At 51.8% G+C, this 18,822-nt stretch overlaps 1 protein-coding gene across 6 annotated transcripts in view; it reads left to right on the forward strand.

Annotated features, from left to right (window-relative positions):
• The window catches only part of PIK3R6 (phosphoinositide-3-kinase regulatory subunit 6), a 50,588-nt gene that overhangs the window by 15,047 nt on the left and 16,719 nt on the right, over nucleotides 1-18,822 (forward strand). For 2 of the 6 annotated variants that reach the window (XM_053672714.1, XM_053672715.1), the window contains exons 3-13: nucleotides 2,882-2,965; nucleotides 3,567-3,658; nucleotides 4,266-4,334; nucleotides 4,794-4,926; nucleotides 5,100-5,169; nucleotides 6,172-6,355; nucleotides 10,905-11,070; nucleotides 13,531-13,617; nucleotides 14,664-15,087; nucleotides 15,379-15,457; nucleotides 16,116-16,238. In XM_053672714.1, the coding sequence (XP_053528689.1) occupies nucleotides 2,882-2,965; nucleotides 3,567-3,658; nucleotides 4,266-4,334; nucleotides 4,794-4,926; nucleotides 5,100-5,169; nucleotides 6,172-6,355; nucleotides 10,905-11,070; nucleotides 13,531-13,617; nucleotides 14,664-15,087; nucleotides 15,379-15,457; nucleotides 16,116-16,238 (1,511 nt within the window). Of the gene's footprint in view, nucleotides 1-2,881; nucleotides 2,966-3,566; nucleotides 3,659-4,265; nucleotides 4,335-4,793; nucleotides 4,927-5,099; nucleotides 5,170-6,171; nucleotides 6,356-10,904; nucleotides 11,071-13,530; nucleotides 13,618-14,663; nucleotides 15,088-15,378; nucleotides 15,458-16,115; nucleotides 16,239-18,822 lie in introns of those variants that run through there. The other 4 variants (XM_053672716.1, XM_053672717.1, XM_053672719.1 and 1 more) reach the window with 4 other exon arrangements.

An 18,822-nucleotide genomic window follows, 5' to 3' on the forward strand; every position in this document is an offset into this window, starting at 1 on the left:
GCCCAGGAGACCATACCAATGGCATTCAAGGGCACAGAGTTTAATGCTTTGCTGCCCTCATCAGAGATCTTCAACACCACCAGTACTCTGGGTCCCAGCTTGCACTGGCCTTCCTCATTCGCTTCCCCAAGTGTCCCCACAACCCTTGGGGAATCCACCTCAGACTCTTGGGTTGCCACATTCCTCTTTAACTGAAGGCTGCAGGCTTCCTCTCCATTCCCCAAAAGTCTTGAAGACAGTCTGGCTTGGTTCTCTCAGTCTCGTGGCCAGGGTATCAAACTGGGGGGTTAGGGAGAGGATGTAGGCGAGTGAAAGGGGGCGAGTGCAACTCGGAAGAACTGGAGACCCCGCACCCCACGTCAAGGGGGCAGCGGCCCCCAGCCTGCCGCACACGTGAGAGGAGCGCATGCCCAGTGTCAGCAGACCTTTAAGAGATGCCGAAACCCCAACTTTAATGCAAACTTTCCTTATTTGTAAATGTTGGCAGCTAATTCTTTTTTTTTTTTTTACATTCTACAAGCCCAAACAAAACATGTCTGCAAGCCAGATGTGGACCAAAGCCTAAGAATTTGGGCCGGCTGTCCAGACTTTTGAAAACAAAGTTTATTTGGGGCTGTCTCCCAGGGCTACCGTCAACTTCTCTATTTTTCTCTGAAACATAAAAAATTAACTCCCCATGTAAAACAGGGGAAACTAAAGCTCAGAAGACAAAGGCTTCTCTGCCCTTCCAATGAGGAGACAGGGAGGAAGCACACTTACAGCAACGTGCGGTGCACAGGGGGGAGACGGAGAGACAGAGAGGGAGGGAGAGAAGGGGGTGGTGAGCGGGGGGAGGAAGGACGGAAAGAAGGAAGACTTCGTACCAATTTTTAATAACTCAACCTGCATCAAATGTTCATGCAAGGTGGAGAAGGGTAAATGAAGTACAGCTTGTGGCCAGCCTCATGCCAGGCTAAATGATTTCCTTGCCAGTTTGGGAGGTGCTACCCTGCCCAGCAGAGCAGCCAGGTGGGCAAACCTGGGCTATAAGAGACTGCCCACTCACTGCCTGCTGTCAGCCTGACGGAGACTTAGGACCAGGCCTTGACGTGGTCTGGGGGGCGATCAGAGGCAGGAAGAAAGCGGGGCTTTTTGAGTGGTCTGGAGGCCCCGGCAGACTTTGCACAAGCTCGTGCCAGAGCGGTGAGGAGCCAGAGTGTGAGCTGGGTCTAAACACATTTTGACTCCTGGATGGCAAAGTGCTGGTTGTTTAAGTTTGTAATCTCTATCTTATATGCTTCCAAGGCATTCAAGGTGTCCGAGGCAATTAATACATGTGTTAAGCAGGACATTAAGCAGGAACACAAAGAGGAACAAAGAAGACAGTTCCCCATCACTTGAGATGAGCTGATTTTTGAGGCTGGGCCCTAGTTTGGCTGCAAGTTTCCTGACAACTAAGTCAAAAGGGGAACCCCTGGGGCATGTGGTTCTTATTGTCTGACAACCAGAGACAACATGCTTTCCTATAGAGACAAACTCTTGGTTGGCATGGATGATAAAGGGGAATTATGGGGCAAGGAGTGTTCTAGGATCCTTCAAGAGGCAGACACCAAGACAGGATTAGACCCGTGAGGATTTGTGCAGGAAACACCTACGGGACAGAACACGGAGAGGGAGCTGGTGGGGGCCGAGGGAGCAAGCTGTCAGACCCGGACGCAAACCTGACGTGAAGGAAGGAGAAAGGGAAGAAGGCTCTGGTGGAAACGCCTTAGACTGACAGGCAAAGGCTCAGCAGGGCAGTCGAAGGAGCCCCGGGCCCAGTCAGCCCACAGAGAAGGTTTGCATCTCCCAGGAGGGGCCTGCGTGACAATTCCTGCGCTCTGGGTGCTGGCGGCACACATGGCCTGAGCACAAAGCGCCCCCACCCGGTCTGTTAGACTCCTGGCAGCAGGAGGTCAGAGAAGGGCATCCTCATACTTTCCAAAGCCAGTGGCAGATTTTTGTTTGCCAGGTCAATGTACTGCTGTTAAAAAAAATTATTCTGACGTAAGGAAGACTTTAGTCAAGACTATTGCAATAGGGGAGAAACATCAGCTCGATGCTGAATAAGGCAAAGATGGCTGGGAATTTATAGCCAACGAACAGAGTGCGAGGGTCCGTGGACAGGAAGTGGCTAAGAACAGAATCCAAGGCCAGGGGATTCTTCCCACACTGACCTGAAGGGATTCTCACGAGAGGCAGGCCAAGGACTTAGACATAGAGGTGGTAGATGCAGAACTTGATCAGATATCGGGCGGGGGAATCTCTACAAATGGACAGCAGCATTCTTGCTGAAACTGTGCTAGGCAGGCCAAGGGCGGGACGGGGGCCAAGGTCAGGGCCTAGGGCAGAAGAGAGCTCTGATCAGGGAGCCCCAGTAAAGTTTGGTCAGGGAGAGAGAGTCTTTGTCACTTTCTGTTACTACCTGATATGTTTCTTTAAACTGACTTTAATTTTTGCTTCATGCATATGTTGAAGAACTAGTTACACACACATATATATATATGAATATATAACTAGTTATATATTCTAATATACATTAAAATGAGAGCACCGTTATTCAAATATTAGGATCCTCCGTGTGACGCCTTAAACGCCTGGTGTACCACCGGTGGTATACATGTCGCACTTTGACAAATGTCGGTTTTACAAGAAACAGCAATGCTGTTTGACAGGCTGTATTCCAGCCCTGGCTCGCATGCTGGCTGCAAGCTCTAAGTTCATTACTTTGGGGTACCTCTTGAGGCTCTCAGGAGGGTCTAAAGGCACCTTCAGGGAGAGTGGAGGTGCGGCCAAAGGTAGGAACAAGGCGGCGGAGCTCCAAAGCTCCTGCACCCAAAGTTCGCCCCGCCCTGTTGCGCAGCCGTGGAGCTGGACCTCCAGCGGAGCGTGCAGGCCGTGCTGCGACAGCTCAGAGCCCAGGACCCCGCCCTACAGAATAACCAAGGTAAGAGCCGGCAGGTGTCTCCCCCTGCTCCCTACCCTTCCTCGGCCTGCTCTTTCCACACATTCTCAACAAAGGGTTGGGGCCGAGCTCACAGAGTGAGGGGCTTCCAGCAGAACCCTCATTCTGCTGGAAATCCCTGGAACCTGAAGAACCCAGCAGACTTCTCTGCTCCCTGCTCACCCTGCCAGCGACAGCGGCACAGCGCCTTAGAATCTGCAGCCTTCCTACCCATCTGCCCCAAGCCCCCACCCCCGCAAATAAAACGCCCCTGCCCCCCCCCCCCAGGACCATTTGCCTCCCAGAGCTCCAGGCGCCGACCTGTAAACTGCTGCTCCATAAGCCACTCGTACTATTGTTCTTTCTGCCCTCCTTTCCGCCCTGGAAATCGCTCTCCCTCAAGGGCAGCCGATCAGAGGTGCTCGCTATGGGAGAAGCCCACCCCTGCACACCCGGAGCCAAGTGCTTGGCTGAGGGGTCAGCCTGGTGGCTGGTCAGAATCACGGTCTGGGGTTTAGGATTCAGGGTCCTGCCCAGAGGGGCTCCCTCTCTAAGAGCTGCTGGCCTGCCTGGCCGTGCGGGGCACCCCTTTCTCCTGGCTCAGGCATGTGGAGGTGGTCCTTGCACAAGAAGGTTGACAGAGATCCAGGGAAGAGCCCGGCGCTGGTCCGCATTCTGCTCAGAGAACTGGAAAAGGTGGGTTCCCGAGCCTCGGCACCCCGAGGTGGAAGGGGGTGAGAGGGGGTGAGAGGTCCTCAGGCTGCTGGGGACTCAGTCCCATCAGCGTGGTGTCTGCCAAGCTGTGGTCTCCCCCCTATACTTTCCTATAAGCAATATTTTCTTTACATTGACTCCCCTCGTTTAACATGAGTTAACATATTTCAAAGAGAAACCAGAGCAAGACCGTTAATGGAAAACGACAGCACTTGGCAGAAACAGAAAGCACCCACAGACGTAAATGCATAACAATCACTCAGACGTCCAAAATTATCCTCGCACCGCTAGACTTCTCCTCCACACCACTCGAAGCTCTGTGTGTGACAGCTTGGGAAACGCTTCACTCAAGGGAGCCTCCAAGTTGGGGACTTTCTTGTCTCTTTGCTGCCAGCTCCCGCCCTGAGTCAGTGCCTCCCCTCCCCATGGAGTTCCCTGCACCCCTCCCCCACAACCCTCCTTCTCCACCAGGGCAGACTGTGGTCCCTTCCCGCCACATCTCCAGCCCATCCTCCTACTGCCCCCACACAGCCTCCTGCCAGGATGGAATGAGCCCACCTCAACCCCCAACCCAATAAATGTCTTCCAGGCAGAAAGCGAGGACGCCCGGCAAGTCATCATTCCCTTGCTGCACACTCTAATGTACGTGCTCACTAAGGTGAGCTGGGGCTGAGGGGCGGGGATCCTGGCAACTGTGATGAGTGACTGGGCTGGACACTGTCCTCTCCCCTCAGGGGACACCCAGTCTTGGCCAGGTGCCACCCTAGAAGAACTCTTGGATTGCCTGCGCCAAGCTGGCTCCTTCACCCTAGCGGTGCCCTTTCCCTACCAGACAGGAGGTGAAGGTGGGGAGGCGGTGGGAGAGGCTGGCCCCATGCAGTGAGGGGCTGGGAGGGGAGATGACCTGCCAGATGAACAGAATGGGATGAATTTCCCCTCTGGGAAGTTTGAGTGGGGTGTCAAAGTGGCGATGTCTGAGAAGAGGTGGAAGGTGTACCTTTGGGAGAGTCACGAGCCCAGGTCCTGCTTTCAGGCCCTACCTTCCAGCTGTCCCACTCCTCCCGGGACCCTTCGTGACCCTGGGCTCCAACCACCCCAACTGCTCCCTCTCCCCCAGGCCACAGGCATCCCGGAGGAGCTCTACCAGAGGATCTACACCCTTTGCATGCGGCTGCTGACCCTGCCCTCCCCCTACTGCGCAATTGCCCTGGACTGCGCCATACGGCTGAAAACCGAGACAGCTGTCCCAGGTAGGAGCTGCTGGCAGCCACGGGCTCCCACGCTGCCACTCCAGCTCCACCCAAGGTCTTGCATTTGTCTTCAGGATTCTGGGAAGCTAAAAAACCCCAGCACCTTCTGTGGGAAGGTGGGGTCTGGGGCTCGGCGACTCGGGGCTGCCTTGCTGAAGCGGTCTGATTTGCAGGCACGCTGTACCAAAGGCTGGTCATTGCCGAGCAGAACCTGAGGAGTGAATTGTATCCCTACCAGGAGAGGTGAGTGGCCCCTTCGCGTGCTGGGCCCCTGGGGCCGCTCACTGGCAGGAAGACCAAAGAGGAGGCTGGGCGGAGAGGAGCCTCCGCAGAGCCCTCCATTCATGACCTTCGTCCAGGAGGGGAGTGCGTTTTTAAGGGGCCTGTTCACTGGAGATCGCGGAAAGTAGGATAAGACCTTCTTTCCCAGGCTGGATGCAGACGATCCCGCTCACGCAGAGGGTAGGCTGGACTGCCAGCTGCCCTGGAGACCTGCTGTTTCACCTCTATCCTTCCTTGGTGTCACGCAGTATCGACCAGCCAGGCAGCCTGAGGCAGCTCCAGAGTACCTGTAGTGGAGGGGGTTCAGGCCACAACCGCACCTCAAAATCGGCTTTTGTCTGTGTGTGCCTGGCCCTTCAGTTGAGATTGAGGCAATGTTCACTGTTTGTGCTGGGGAGAGGGATTGACTGATGGCTTTGGGGTGCATGGCTCTCTCCCCCGTAGGTACCTCTGCTGCAAGGTGTAGCCTGTGGCTCTGTGTTCATGGAGGGTGCAGGGAGGTGAAGGGGTCCACAGGAGCAGCATGGGAGAGGTTGGGAGGACACAGCTGGGTACCGTTGTTTTCCTGGTGCGATAGGGGCGATGACAGAAGACAGGGCTGCTCAGAGTTCAGAGCTCCGGTTTCAGCAGGAAGAGCTTAGGGCCCCTCTTAGAGGGCAATGCAGTCAGTGGGCCATGACGCTGAAGGAGGAAGCAGAACTGAAGTTAGGACTTACCTGGATGCAAGAGGCTAGAGGGACCTTCTACCTTCTGTGAGAGGCAGAAGGGCGGGGCATGCTCTTATTGAACCAGTCCCCACCACTCCGTATTGTCTCTCCACCACAGACTTTTGAATTTAAGGCTCCTGTTTTTGGAGGAGTTGAATAACTCGAGGGGGACACAAGATTCTGGGGGCACCCCTGGAGGGGCTCTTCCCCCAGTAGTCATTCTCACCAGCACCCTCCCTCCCGCCTCTGTCCCCAGAGTGCTCCTCTTCGTGGATCCTGAGCTGGTGTCTCCCTCCGTGTGCAGTGCACTGCTCCTGGAGATCGAGGCTGCGCAGACCCAGCAGACGCCTGAGGCGTGCATGCGCCATGTGGTCTCCCACACCCTGCAAGCGGCCCTGGGGGAGGCCTGCCGCGCAGAAGCTCTGCAAAGGAAGCTGAGGGTAACGGCTCTGCCCCAGCCCCCAGGGTTCCGGGCCAGGGCCCCGCATGCCCGCACCAGCTACTTGCTCTGCTCGTCTTGCCCCTTCTCCTGCGCCATATTACCTTTTTCCATGAATCCAAGATTAATACACAACACTAAGGGAAACCTGAAAAATGCAGATCAGTCACAGAAGAAAATTAAAATTATTTATACCCCTCTGTTCAGACATATCAGCAATTAACATGCTGGTATGTTTCTTCAGCAGTAACGACAGTGGTAACTGTGGCAGCTGTCATTTACCGAGCACGCTGGGCACTTTGCATGCGTCCCATTCCAGAATTCTCACCCCGACACTGTGAAATGGAGTCAGAATTCGAACCCAGATCTGGCTTCAAGCTGATGTTCAGTCACCTCCCAGCCTCGCTCCCCCACTGCTCCCTTTCTTAACAAACTGAGATATCAAACTCTATGTATGGTTTTATATACTTCATGTATGCGTGGGTATATAATCTTTATTTTTCTATGTTATGGAAATTGCCATAAGAAAATATTTTCCTTAGAAAATACGTAAGTGTAATGGTTGCACAGTATCCTCTCTTGTGAAAGTGCAGTTCTGCGTGCAACTGGTTGCCTGTTCCTACGGTGGGTATTCAGCTTGCTTCCAACACTTACCCATTCATTTCCTAGCTTTCTCCTGGGCTCAGTCTGGACCCTGCTCCATGGCCAAGACTCCAGGAGGTTGGAGATCCTCTGGCCAAGGGTCGCCTTCCAGGCTGGGTTTCCTGGGCGGGAGAAGATGCAGCCTGGGGCAATGAGTGCAGCCCTGTCAGGGATGATCTCTCTGGGGGGAAGGTGTCTGTCCACTGGGAAGGCCGGACTGGACAATGGCTCAGCTTCCGAGCTGCTGTGACTCAGGGCTGTGGCCCTCCTGCTGTAGGAGGAGGCAGGTTCCAGGGGGAGGGTGCCTGCGATGGGTCAGCTCTCTCCTGCTTCTTCTGCCCCCCGCAAGTGGGCGCCAGGCCTTTGGCCAGCCCACATCTCAGGCCCGGCTTTCCCCACCAAAATGCATCAAATGTGCCACTCTTCCTTCTCTGGTCTCTCTGTAAACCATGTTGATCTCATTGATATCATTTCTTTTCTCTAAAAGTACCATCCCCACCTTGAGAATACTGCTCCTTTGTGAGTGCCTACCAGCTTGGACCTGTTGAGGCTTCTGACTCACCCCACCAACTTTGACATTTGTCTTTCTGTGACACCTCCTTTTGGGAGGTCACAGCACACAGCCACACTGTGGACGAATCCTCCCCCCCACACATACACACACACACTAACTCATACCTAAGCCCCATCTTGTTTCTAACACAAGCATCTACGTCCCCTTTGTGGGCTACTGTCCCCTCTCCTGCAGCTGGCCTTGGCTCTCAAGAAGGGGGGGAGGCGCTGCTCTGACCAGAGTTTGTCTGCTGACCCAGCCATCCCAAACCCCACCCCTCCAGTGGCCCTGGTGGCATTTCTGGTTCACCAAGCCGGCCATAGTGAAGGTGCCAATTTGACACAACCAAGTCAAACATGTAAGAACATCCATTTTTGTTTCTCAGTGATGTGGGGAGAGGATGATGCCAAACCCAACTACATCTCTGACTTGGATGCAGCCAGGGTCCAGGAGTAGGCTTAGGAATGAGGCTAGGATGGGTTTGAGGGTGTCAGGAATGAAGTGGCATTTGGGGCTGGAATTAGCAGATGTGTTGCATACACTATTTTGCAGTAGAAAAAATGCTGAAAGTAAAAGCTGTAATTTTTTAGGCATAGTAAATGTTAGGCACCCCACCTCCTAGATAACTGTAGGTTATCTGCAGTTCAGTGCTCTGAGTCTCCATTGTTGAACACAGAGAATTGAGGGAGAAGGGAGGAAGAAAAGCGGGGAGAGACTTGGGGAATATATCCTTGATCTCAAGCGAGAGATCCTCAGATGCTTAGAGTTAAGGTGTCCTTAATGATCCCCAGACAACTGTCCCTCCCACAGCCCAGAGGCTGGGGCTCCCAGACATCAGCCTGGTCTGGTCTCTCCAGTACCTTTTGACTACCACTCCCTGTCCCCTGAGATCTCTGCCCCCTTACCCAGAATTCTGCCTCTTAAGGAATGCCATTCTCAGTCATGCCTGCTGGCAAGAGGACAAGCGGGGCCTGGGGGAGGCGGCTTGGCCAGTCACAGTCTGATGGGTAGGCCTTATCTGGCCACCAGTTCCCGTCCTGTCTGCTGAGGACCTGGTCTGAGGCCCAGGTGTGGAGTCGATTTGTTTCCCGTGTGTCCAGGGAACCAGCAGACAAGGTCTGGAGACTGGAAAGTCAGCATGGGACAACCTGTCTCTCTTACCCTCTGTATATGTTCTAGGTTCTAGAGATAGGTATCTCCAAGTAGGGCTGGCTGCTGGAGGGGTCAGGGAATGAGAAGTAAGGGAGGCTTCTCTGCAAAGCCTTGAAGACAGGGATTTTGGGAGGGGCACGGGAAAGAGGCCAGAGCAGAAGTCTGAAGACACAGCTTTGAGAGTCAGCTCGTAGTGGGTCTGCAGCAGGACTGGGAACCAGCCACACCTGCTCGAGGTCTAATTGTCCCTTCTCATTTCTTCACTCTCCTGCGCTCCAGGTTGAGCTCACCCCCAGCTGATTCCAGAGGGAGCTCAGGAGCTGCGCTGGTTTTTCAGCGCTGTCCTGAGATGGGGTGAGCGGGCGGGGCCCTCACACGTCCATACCTACTAGCAATTGCATGGACTGTCCTCAGGAAAGGGGCATGACCTTGGAGAGGTGGCTTTCGTCAGCTGAGCTCGATTTGGAGAGAGACTCAGCTGAGAGCTGCCAGCTGTCAGGCTCCCAGCAGCCAGGCTTATGATGGGCACCTCAGTGCAGAGTAGCTGCACTGGCATGTTTCACACCATCTCACTCAGAGTCAAAGTCAAGTCATTATATTGGCCTACAAGGCCCTCAGGCCTGCCCACCTCCCCCCTCTGCATCAGTTATCCATCTCCCAGACTCTCCCTTTTTCTCTCGGCTCACTTGCCTGTTTACTCAAAAGTTGCGTTCTGGTGAGGCTTCCTTGATCGTTCTACCTAAGATTTCAGCCCCTCCCAAAATTTCACTCCCTCCTTTCCTGCTTTATATTCTCTTCAGCACTCCTTGTTATTTATCATACTGTAAATTGTGCTTGTCTTGCTTATTATCTCCCCCAACGACCCACTGACACACTATAATATAAGCCTCACGAGGAATTTTTGTCTGTTTTGTTCGCTGCTGTACCCTAGCACCTAGAACAGTGCTTGGCACCTGGTGGGTGCTCGATCGATACATATTTCATCCATTTATTTATAATTAATTTATAAAATGAATAAATAAGATGTGACGGTCCCCATGGCCCCTTCCAACTCTGATTCCATATCCCTCTGAATGCTTGTGTTCATCCAGCTGATGGATCAGTAAGTCAGAGCCCTGGCTGGTCTGAGTGACCCATTCTGCCTCAGCCTAGGAGGCTGGGACGGGTGCTCAGCAGACCCCTCGCACAGAAGAGAGACAAGAGGCAGTGCCGTCATGCCTGCCCCCGTGATTCGTTTGGACCCTGCAACCGCGGGTGGTTGTGAGAGGATTTGCTGGTGGTGAGCGGGGTGAGGGAAGACAGCCGGAGAGCCAGGGAGCAAGCAGTTCTTCTCAGGTGCACCCCTGGGGGCAAAAGGACACGCTGCTGAACAGCGTGGAATGGCACCACCAGACACTCTTTTGAAACCTGTTTCCGCTAAAGGAGAAAGACTCAGCTTTGTGTTTACCTCAATATCTTTAACTCTTACCCATTTCCATTTAAAAAAATAGAAAGAAAATTTTGAGCTTTAAAGCCTTGGCAGGCCATAGCCAGTGGTTGGGTTGAGTAACTGTGCTTTGTGATCATTAGTTATTTTCTATTTATGACAGGGGCACTAACCTTTTTACTCAGAGTAGCTATGTGAAATTTCCTTTTGAAATGATTTTGAACCAAAAAGGAGAGCCGATTTAAAGAAAAATAATGCGTAAATAATAGTATAGGTGCTATGTCAAAGCAGTATAAAAATGATAGAAGTTTAGGAAATAGTCAACAAATATTCATGGAGCACCTACTATGTGCCAGGAGATATCGTAGGTGCTGGGGATGCAGCTATAGATAAAACGGACAAAACCACTACCCTTCTGGAGTTCACATCCTGGTGGGGACAGAACATTGATCCAGGTGCTGCAAGCAGGGTGGGCGCTGGCGGCCATCCCTGCACATGTGGGTTCCCCACATGTCCAGGCACCAGGTGTCTCTCCACACCGGGGTGGAGAGGCAGAGTGAACCCGCAGCTGCATACAACTTCTGGTAACCGCTGTGGTGGGGCAGGAGCGGCGCCCTGGATGTGAGGTGCAGACGCCTTGGCAGGGAAGCTGTGTCCAGCCTTCTGGGAAGAGGGGAGGTGCCACACGGGGTTGCCCACGCCCCCGCAGACTTGGCGTCAGATCTGGGGTGGGTGGATGCTGGGCCTGGACCCAGGCTCTACATCCTTCCCCAACAGGCCAGCCCCCGTCGCGCCCTGGAACGCTACTTCCACGCCGTGGTGGCAGCCGTGGAACAGATGGCTAGCGAGCCCAGCTCGAGCCGGGTGGGACACCTGGAGAGGCTGGAGGAGATTTACTGCTCACTGCTGGGGCCAACGGCGGCCGCCAGGGGGCGCTGCGGAGGTAAGCGGCGGGCGGTCCGGGGACCCTGCAAGGGACGCCAGAGAGAGCCAGACTGTACCTGCCTGGAATCTGCGGGCATGGTTGAGCCCCGGGGTGAACACGTGACTGCTCTTAGTCTCCCGGGGATTGAGGTGCCCAGAAACTTGGAAGGTTCTGGGCTAAGAAGGTGGATAATTTTTCATAGCAACTGACACCTACCTGCCTGGCACCCACTCTGCCCCAGTTGCTGTTCTCAGCACTTTATATGTTTAAATATATTAAATGTATTAAATCGAGGAATGCTTACAGTAAACTTATGAGATAGGAAAGTATTATCCCTATTTTACAGTTGAGAAAACTGAGTTCGAAATAGGCTATAAATCTTGCCCGAGATTACCCAGCTACTTAAGTGAAGTGCCGAGATTCAAACCTAGGCTCTTTAGTTCTTAACCACTAAACTACGGTAACCAAAGGATATGGTGGTCCAGGGACACACTGAAGAACATCTAAAACAGCACCTTGGTCAACGTCACTTATTGTCTGGTGTCACCAATCTTTTAAAAGATTTTATTTATTTATTTATCTATTTATTTACTTATTTATTTCTAAAGGGAGGGGAAGGGAGGGAGAAAGAGGGAGAGAAACATCCATGTGTGAGAGACACATCGATCAGTTTCCTCTCTCACACCCCCAGCTCGGGACCTGGCCTGCAGCTCAGTGTGCGCCCTGACAGGGAACTGAATCGGCAGCCTTTTGGTTTGCAGGTTGGCACTCCATCCACTGAGCCACAGCCAGGGCTGCTGTCATCCATTTTTATTTTGCATGCTTCTTTTCTATTTGCATTTCTATAAGTCACCGCCATACACCAATGGGAAGCAAGCCCATGTGGACTGGGAAATCCTAATGAGCCCCCAGGCGTGTCCTGGGACATGTGTATGTGGCTGTTGGAAGATGGTTCTAACTTGTGTCCTGTTTCATGGTTGCCCAAAGCACCCATGTAACTCATTAGCCTGCAAATCCCAGAATATACCATACACCCATAGGTACGCAGCACCAACCTAAGGCCTGGAAGCCATGGGCAGAGGTCAGTGTCCCAGGGATGGTAGCCCAGGGATAGTGGAGGCTGTAGAATTCAGAGCGAGGCAGTCAGGATGCCCTCCCAAGACACCCTCTACCATCTTGGCCTTCTGTCCTTTTGTTTTGCTTTAATATTCTAAACTTCCAAATACTTCTGTGCCTGTGAAAACCACATGGAAATGTCCGTTTATGAAGCTTCCCTCCTCTCAAAGCTGGGACAAACCCTGGGTGCAAATCTGGCGTGGCTCATCTTGGGTACCACTTGCTAACTCAGCAGTAATTTTGCATGGACAGAATGAGACCAGGCCTGGGCCACCCCCACCATGCCAGCCACGTCCAACATCTGCCTCCTCCCTTGACTTGTCCTGAGCACCTTAATGACCTGCCAGCACCCCTCCTGAGCCCCTGCTGCTTCTGGGGCAGCATAGGATGGTAGTTTTGAGCACAGTGTCCTGGGTAAGAGCATGCACTCTGAACCTGCTATACCTGGGCTCAAATTCTTCAAATCCTGTCACCGTGTGGCCTTGGGCCACTTACTTAACCTCTCTGTGCCCCCAGCCTCCCCCTCTGTAAAGTGAGCATAATGATACTATTGGTGGCTTATGGTCACTGGCAGGATCCTGTGAGATGATGGCAATGTGTGCAGGGTGAAGAGAAAGGCACCTGGCAGCAGTAAGAAGTGCTCTGTGAGCGTTAGTTGCTCTCCACTAGGGAAGCTTGCAGCCTTGTTAGGGAGGGAGCCACACTGTGTAGAAATTAAATCCTAAATTCTACACGTTAGGTGTGCCTAACATGCAACCCATAAGGTCTGCTAGGGACGGGTGACCACAAGGGCTGGAGTGATTGGGAAGGAGACAAAGAGGAGGGGCTGGCCCTGCCCTCTCCCCTGGACTGCAGAGGTCCTGCTGCCTTTAGTACCTGGCTAATGAGTTCTCTTCAGCATCACCTACAGGAGTAAATGTCAATTGAGTGCCTGCTGTGCACATGCTACTAGAAGAGATGCTGAGAATACAGAGGCCCATTCCCCCCTCTTCTGGATGTAGGCAGGGCCTCTAAAAACAATGGGAAAGGCACTGGAGTTGGGGAGGGGAGGGGACACAGTAGAAGAACAGGTTGGGAAGGACTTCCAGCTGATTTATGAAGGCTGACCTGGGAAGTTTGCAGGAGACAGGGAGCTTCTAAGCGTTCTTGGGCAGGGAAGGGGTTGCTGCACCGTGAGGCCCTGGAGGAGTGGCTGGTGGCAGAGGGGGAGAGGAGCTCGACAAGAGCAGATGTGGGAGGACCAGGGTCTCTGCCACCCACCACCTCTAGGCCCCACGTAGGAGCTGGAGGTGGGACGGGGAGAGCAGAGGAGAGTCCCACAATCTTTTCCTCGTGGTCTCCACAGCCTGCTCCTTCCTTCAGGTGACGCCCTCCCAGACCGGCCACCGAACATTCCCCTGCCCAGCCCGCTCATCACCTTTCACCTGTGGACTGATGAGGAGCAGCTCTGTGAGTCATGCCTTTGACCTCCTCCACGGGAGCTGGCTGGACACAGCGGCAAATGTGTGTCTGTGCACTTGTGCGTGTGTCTGCGTCTGTGTGCCTCTGCGTGTGCATCTGTCATGTCTGTGTGTCTGTGCGCACCCTGTGTGACTGTGTATCTGTGTGGCTATTGTGTGCATCAATGTCTGTGTCCGTGCGTGTCTTTGTGTGCATCTGTGTGTCTAGATGTGTCTCTGTGTGTGCATCCGTTGTGTATCTGTGTGTGTGCTGAGTTGTTCTGCACATCTAGAAGGAGAACATATTTTCTTCACGTCAGAACGGCTCAGCGCATTGGCCCCTGGCCTCGCACGTCTAGTAAGCACCATATGTTCATGCTGATGCCAACAGACAATGTGAGTCCCCAAGTAGGAGGCAGCCACAAAAGAAGTCATGATTTCTGGAACAGGAGAGAGCCTTGCACACTGGGGTTCCCCTCCCTCTGTCTGTCCCCTGGCTCTTGTCAAGGGGAGGGGAGGACAAAGGCACAGGTTGGAGTGAGCAGTGTTGGACCCGCAAACTGGGTTCACATCCAGCCACTCCCTTTTGCATGCTTGGTCACTCTAGACAGATTCAGTTTTCTCTCTGGGCCTCAGTTTTCTCATGGGAAATAAAATGAAGGTAGGTTAGAAAAGTCTGGAAGTCCTTCCAGGAGCTGATGGCCTGTTCTCTGTGTCTCGGGGCAAGTACAGCAGTGGGAGAGCAGGAGGATGCTGGTGGGTGAATGTGAAAACGAGAGCTCTGGGGTGGGGGGAGGCTGGGGAAAGCTGATTTCTCTCCTGCGAGACTTCTCAGAGCCTTTAAGATGTTTACTAAAGAAACTCAAGCGGTGGCAGGCCTGTGGGATTCTCAATTTGCTGGCCACAGAACCTCTGCTCCTTAGCGGAGCACCTCGTGGGGCTTCTGTTCAGCTAAACAGTGTCTGAGGAACACAGAGCCCCTGGCGCTGCCCCATGAGGCCCTGCCGGCCTCACATACCCTCTCTGCCGACCGTCCCTTTGTTCCCCAAATTGCAGGGAAGGAACTAGTGCTCTTCCTGCGCCCAAGGTCCCTGCTGCGCCTCAGCGCTGACTTGGAGGCCTTGGATCTGCAGGGCCTCCTGCCAGACCAGGCGCTGGCTCGGGAGTCCGTGCTGTCCACAGACAGTGGCATTGAGCGGGACCTTCCTCTGGAGGCGGAGGAGCCGCTCATGACCGGCAGCTCAGAGATGGAACACGTGGGACTGCAGCGCAAAGGGGGCATCAAGAAGCGGGTGTGGCCCCCAGACATCTTGATGCCTGGCAGCTGGGATGGGACCCCAGGGCTGCACCGGAGGACAGGCAGGCCAAGTGGGGATGGAGAACTGCTGCCGGGTGTCTCCCGACTGCACACGGCCCGGGTGCTGGTGCTGGGCGACGACAGGATGCTGGGGCGCCTGGCCCGCGCCTACCGCAACCTCAGGTAGGGCCCCAGAGGGGTGGCATGGGGTGGGGCTCGGGGGCATGGGTGGCAGTGAGGGATCTAGGAGTGGTTGGGGAGGACCAGGAGGCAGAGGCCAGGCTACCCCGGGGAGGTATGCTTAGGGAGGATAGTGTACAGTGCATACGTTCTGTAGATGAGAAAACAGGCTCAGAAAGATTAGGTAAATTGCCCGAAGTCATGAGATCATAAAGAGCAGGACAGATAGTGGAACCAAGTCTGCCTGCAGCCAAACCCCTGCCCTAACCCCTGTGCTCTGCTGCCCCTTGCCAGGAAACGGGAGACCCAGATGTTCTGCCTCACCCCACGGCTGAGCCTGCAGCTCTACTACATCCCTGTGCTGACACCTGAGGTGGCTGGTTAGGGAGGTGGGCTGTGGGGAGGGGAGAAGAGTGGCAGGAGCAGTGGTGTGGGCTAGGGGCTGGGCGGGGACCCAGGCAGCCTGGCCTCCCCTGGCCCAGGAACTGGGGTCACCCTGCCTTGAGATGTGGAGCTGGGAGAGATGGCAGGGTTTCCTGTCCCAGAAGCCATAGACATGGGCCTATGGCTGACTGCGGCCAGAGAGGTGTTCTCTCACAGTGGCAGCCTGCGGTTGCTGGTTTTCATTTTACTTTTATAATTGGATTCATTGCATGCTGCTGGGAATTTCAGGCAGTGAAAGCCAGTTGGTCTGCTGGGGGAGAGGGAGGCCTGCCTTGTGGTTTTTCATGTCTATTGCCCACTCTGCTTCTTACTGGGATGCCTTAAGTTCAAAGCGACACTTGTCTCTCTGCTTTTAAGGCTGATGATTATGTATGTCTCAATGTCCCTGGCAAGTGGCCCTCAGAGAAAGGTATTCCGGCTTCATCTGAGGTGTAACAGAGAACAGTCTTTACATGGTGTGCAAATGGCTGACATTTGATCACATTCCCAAAGCTGATTTTGCCTAGGACTGGTACCTGGGGACCCTCTGGCCAGGAAGAGTGTCGGAGAGAAGGCCTGACGGGCACGCCTCATCCCTTTGTCCTCAGACACTGGCATCGTCCAGGCACTCAGAGCTCGGAGAGCTGGCCGCCTTCCTGGGCCGGGCAGACCCGTGGTACGAGAGCACCATCAATACCCTGTGCCCGGCCATCCACAAGCTGGCAGAGATGGTAGGGGCAGAGGGGGTAGGAGGGTGGGAGGGCCCGTTTCAGATACTACTCTTGTCCCTTGACCTTGGGAATCAGTCCAAGGGGCCCCCTGGTTGGAGGAGGCAGGACAGGAATGCAGGAGAGAACTCCAACCAGCTGGTGGTTGGGGTCTACTCGGAACAAGTACCAGGCAAGCAGCCCTCCGACCTACAGGTTCTGCATGTGCAGATTCAACTAGCCTGGAGCGGAGAAATATTCAGGAAGAACAAGTTACGTTGTGCCTGACATGTAGTGTTGTTAGGCCTCTGATGGTTACATCCGTCCTGAACACATAGCAAGCTCTTGTCCTTGTCATTATTCTCTAAATAGTACAGTGTGACAACTATTTATGTAGCATTTCCATTGTATTAGGCATTATAAGTAATCTAGAGATGACTCGAACTGTACGGGTCATAGGTTACATGCAAATACGAGCCACTTTAGATATGGGGTCATGGGGCATCCTCAGATGCTGGTATCCACGGGGGTCCTGGAACCAACTCCCTGTGGATTATGAGGGATGACTGTACTTGGGACAAAACCACTGTGGAAAAGATGAAGTAAAACATCATCTCATGAGTATGCAGGCCAGTTATTTTCCTTCTCTTGTGAGTTTCCTGTGATTTCTCTGTGATGATAATAGGCGATGCTTCCTGAGCACTCAACGTGCCAGCTGCTGTTCTAAACGTTTACACACGGCTTCCCTACCGAGTAGATACTCGAGTTGGTAGGTGCCATTTTCTCCATATCCCCATTTTACAGACCTGGCAGCCAAGGCACAGAGAAATGAGGGAACTTGCCCCAAGCAGAGTCCCATTTGGAGTCAGGTAGCTTGATTCCAGAGCACAGTTTCTTAAACACAAACCATAGCACGGCCCTAACCCCGGAAGCTGGTCTTTTACTGATTTGTAAGACCTGGATGTATGACAAGAATCTAATCCTTTTCACAGCACGTGTGCTGTGGACATTTTATTCCCCTTGATTATTTGCCTATCAATTATGTAAGTAGTGTTGTTTGATCTTTAAAAGCCTCTATTTTTATGTGGTCACATAGCACTTTTATGCTTTGAGAGGACTACTCTACTGAGTAAATTATATCCAAGATTAAATAAATATCACCAATAATTTACTCCAGTACTTTTAATATCTCAATTGCTATATTTAAATAACCTATCTGCAATTAATTTCAGTATTTAGTAGGTAGTATGTACCGTATTTTGCCATGTATAATGTGTACTTTTTTGCCCAAATTTTTGAGGGAAAAATAAGAATGCTCATTATACATGGGTAGTACCAATTCTGTATCTGTATAAATGTTTTTAATTCTGTTATTTATGCTTGTGCATTAAAAGTGTAACTCTAGAAAGCAATAATGATAACTGTATGCAAAATAATACCTGGGAATATGATAATCAATTTTGTTTCTAAATATAGATAATTGAATTTAAAAATTATAATGAAAGATTTTTTTCCTGAAAGTTTGGGCCCAAAATGTGTGTGTGCATTATACATGAGAGTACATTAAACATGGCAAACTATGGTAATTTTATTTTTTCCAAGTGTTTAGCCAGTTTTCCTAAGCTATTTATTGCATAAACCATCTTGCCCCATCAATCTGAAATGCTATTTTTATCATTTATTAAATTCTAACATATGCTTGAGTTTATTTCTGGGTGCCTATTTTTTCTCATTGGTCTATTCAGTCCTGTGCAAATTCTCACTTTGATATTTTCATAGCTGTCAGGGTAAGTCTACCCCATAACTCCTCTTTTTCAAAACTTTTCAGAATGTGCTTATTTATGTTTCCATAAATTCAAATAAACTTTAGAATTTTTTTCATTTTATTTTTAATTCCCTTGGGATTTTGATCAAAATTTGAAGGACAATTAGCCTCTTTAGCACATTAAGTCAGTTCTCTGGGACTGTAGTAGAACTCTTTATTTGCTAAATCTTTGTGTATATTCTTCAGGGTAGTAGTACAGTTTTCAGCGTATAGATTTTATCCATTTCTTACTAAATCTACCCTCGTGTTTAACAGTTTTTTTCTTGAACTGTGGTTGGTATCTTCCTCCCAGGTTTTTGGACAATAGTTACTGCTAGGATAAAAGGTTCCTATTGATTTTTATGTATTTATTTTCAAACTTGCCACTTTACTGACCCTTCATTTTGCTTTATTGCCTGACTGACTGGGGTTCTTCTTATTCCTTTTATTTGAATGAAGATGTTGGGGGCAGGGGTGTTTTTTGAATTATTGCTTATCTGAAAATGTCTGCATGTGCATGAAAGACTGTTTAGCTGGGTATTAAAATACCTTTTCCTTGAAACTTGGAAGACAGGAAGAACATCTGATGTAGGTTTCATTTATGTGCCTTTATTGGTAGCTTTCCTCCATGTGATTACACATATAAGACTTTGGTTTTTCCCTGTTCTCTTTCTCTTAAAATTAACAATTTGCGTGACCCTTGTACTTACTCCAAAAGCAGTTTCCACATGAAGAGACAGGAGACAGTGTGAGCAATGCAGCATTCTTAGAATAAGTTGATAGTTCCTCAGCATGGTCCTTTTG

Source organism: Artibeus jamaicensis, unplaced genomic scaffold, assembly GCF_021234435.1.
Source record: "Artibeus jamaicensis isolate MK-2021 breed Jamaican fruit bat unplaced genomic scaffold, CSHL_Jam_final contig_781, whole genome shotgun sequence".
NCBI lineage: Eukaryota > Metazoa > Chordata > Mammalia > Chiroptera > Phyllostomidae > Artibeus > Artibeus jamaicensis.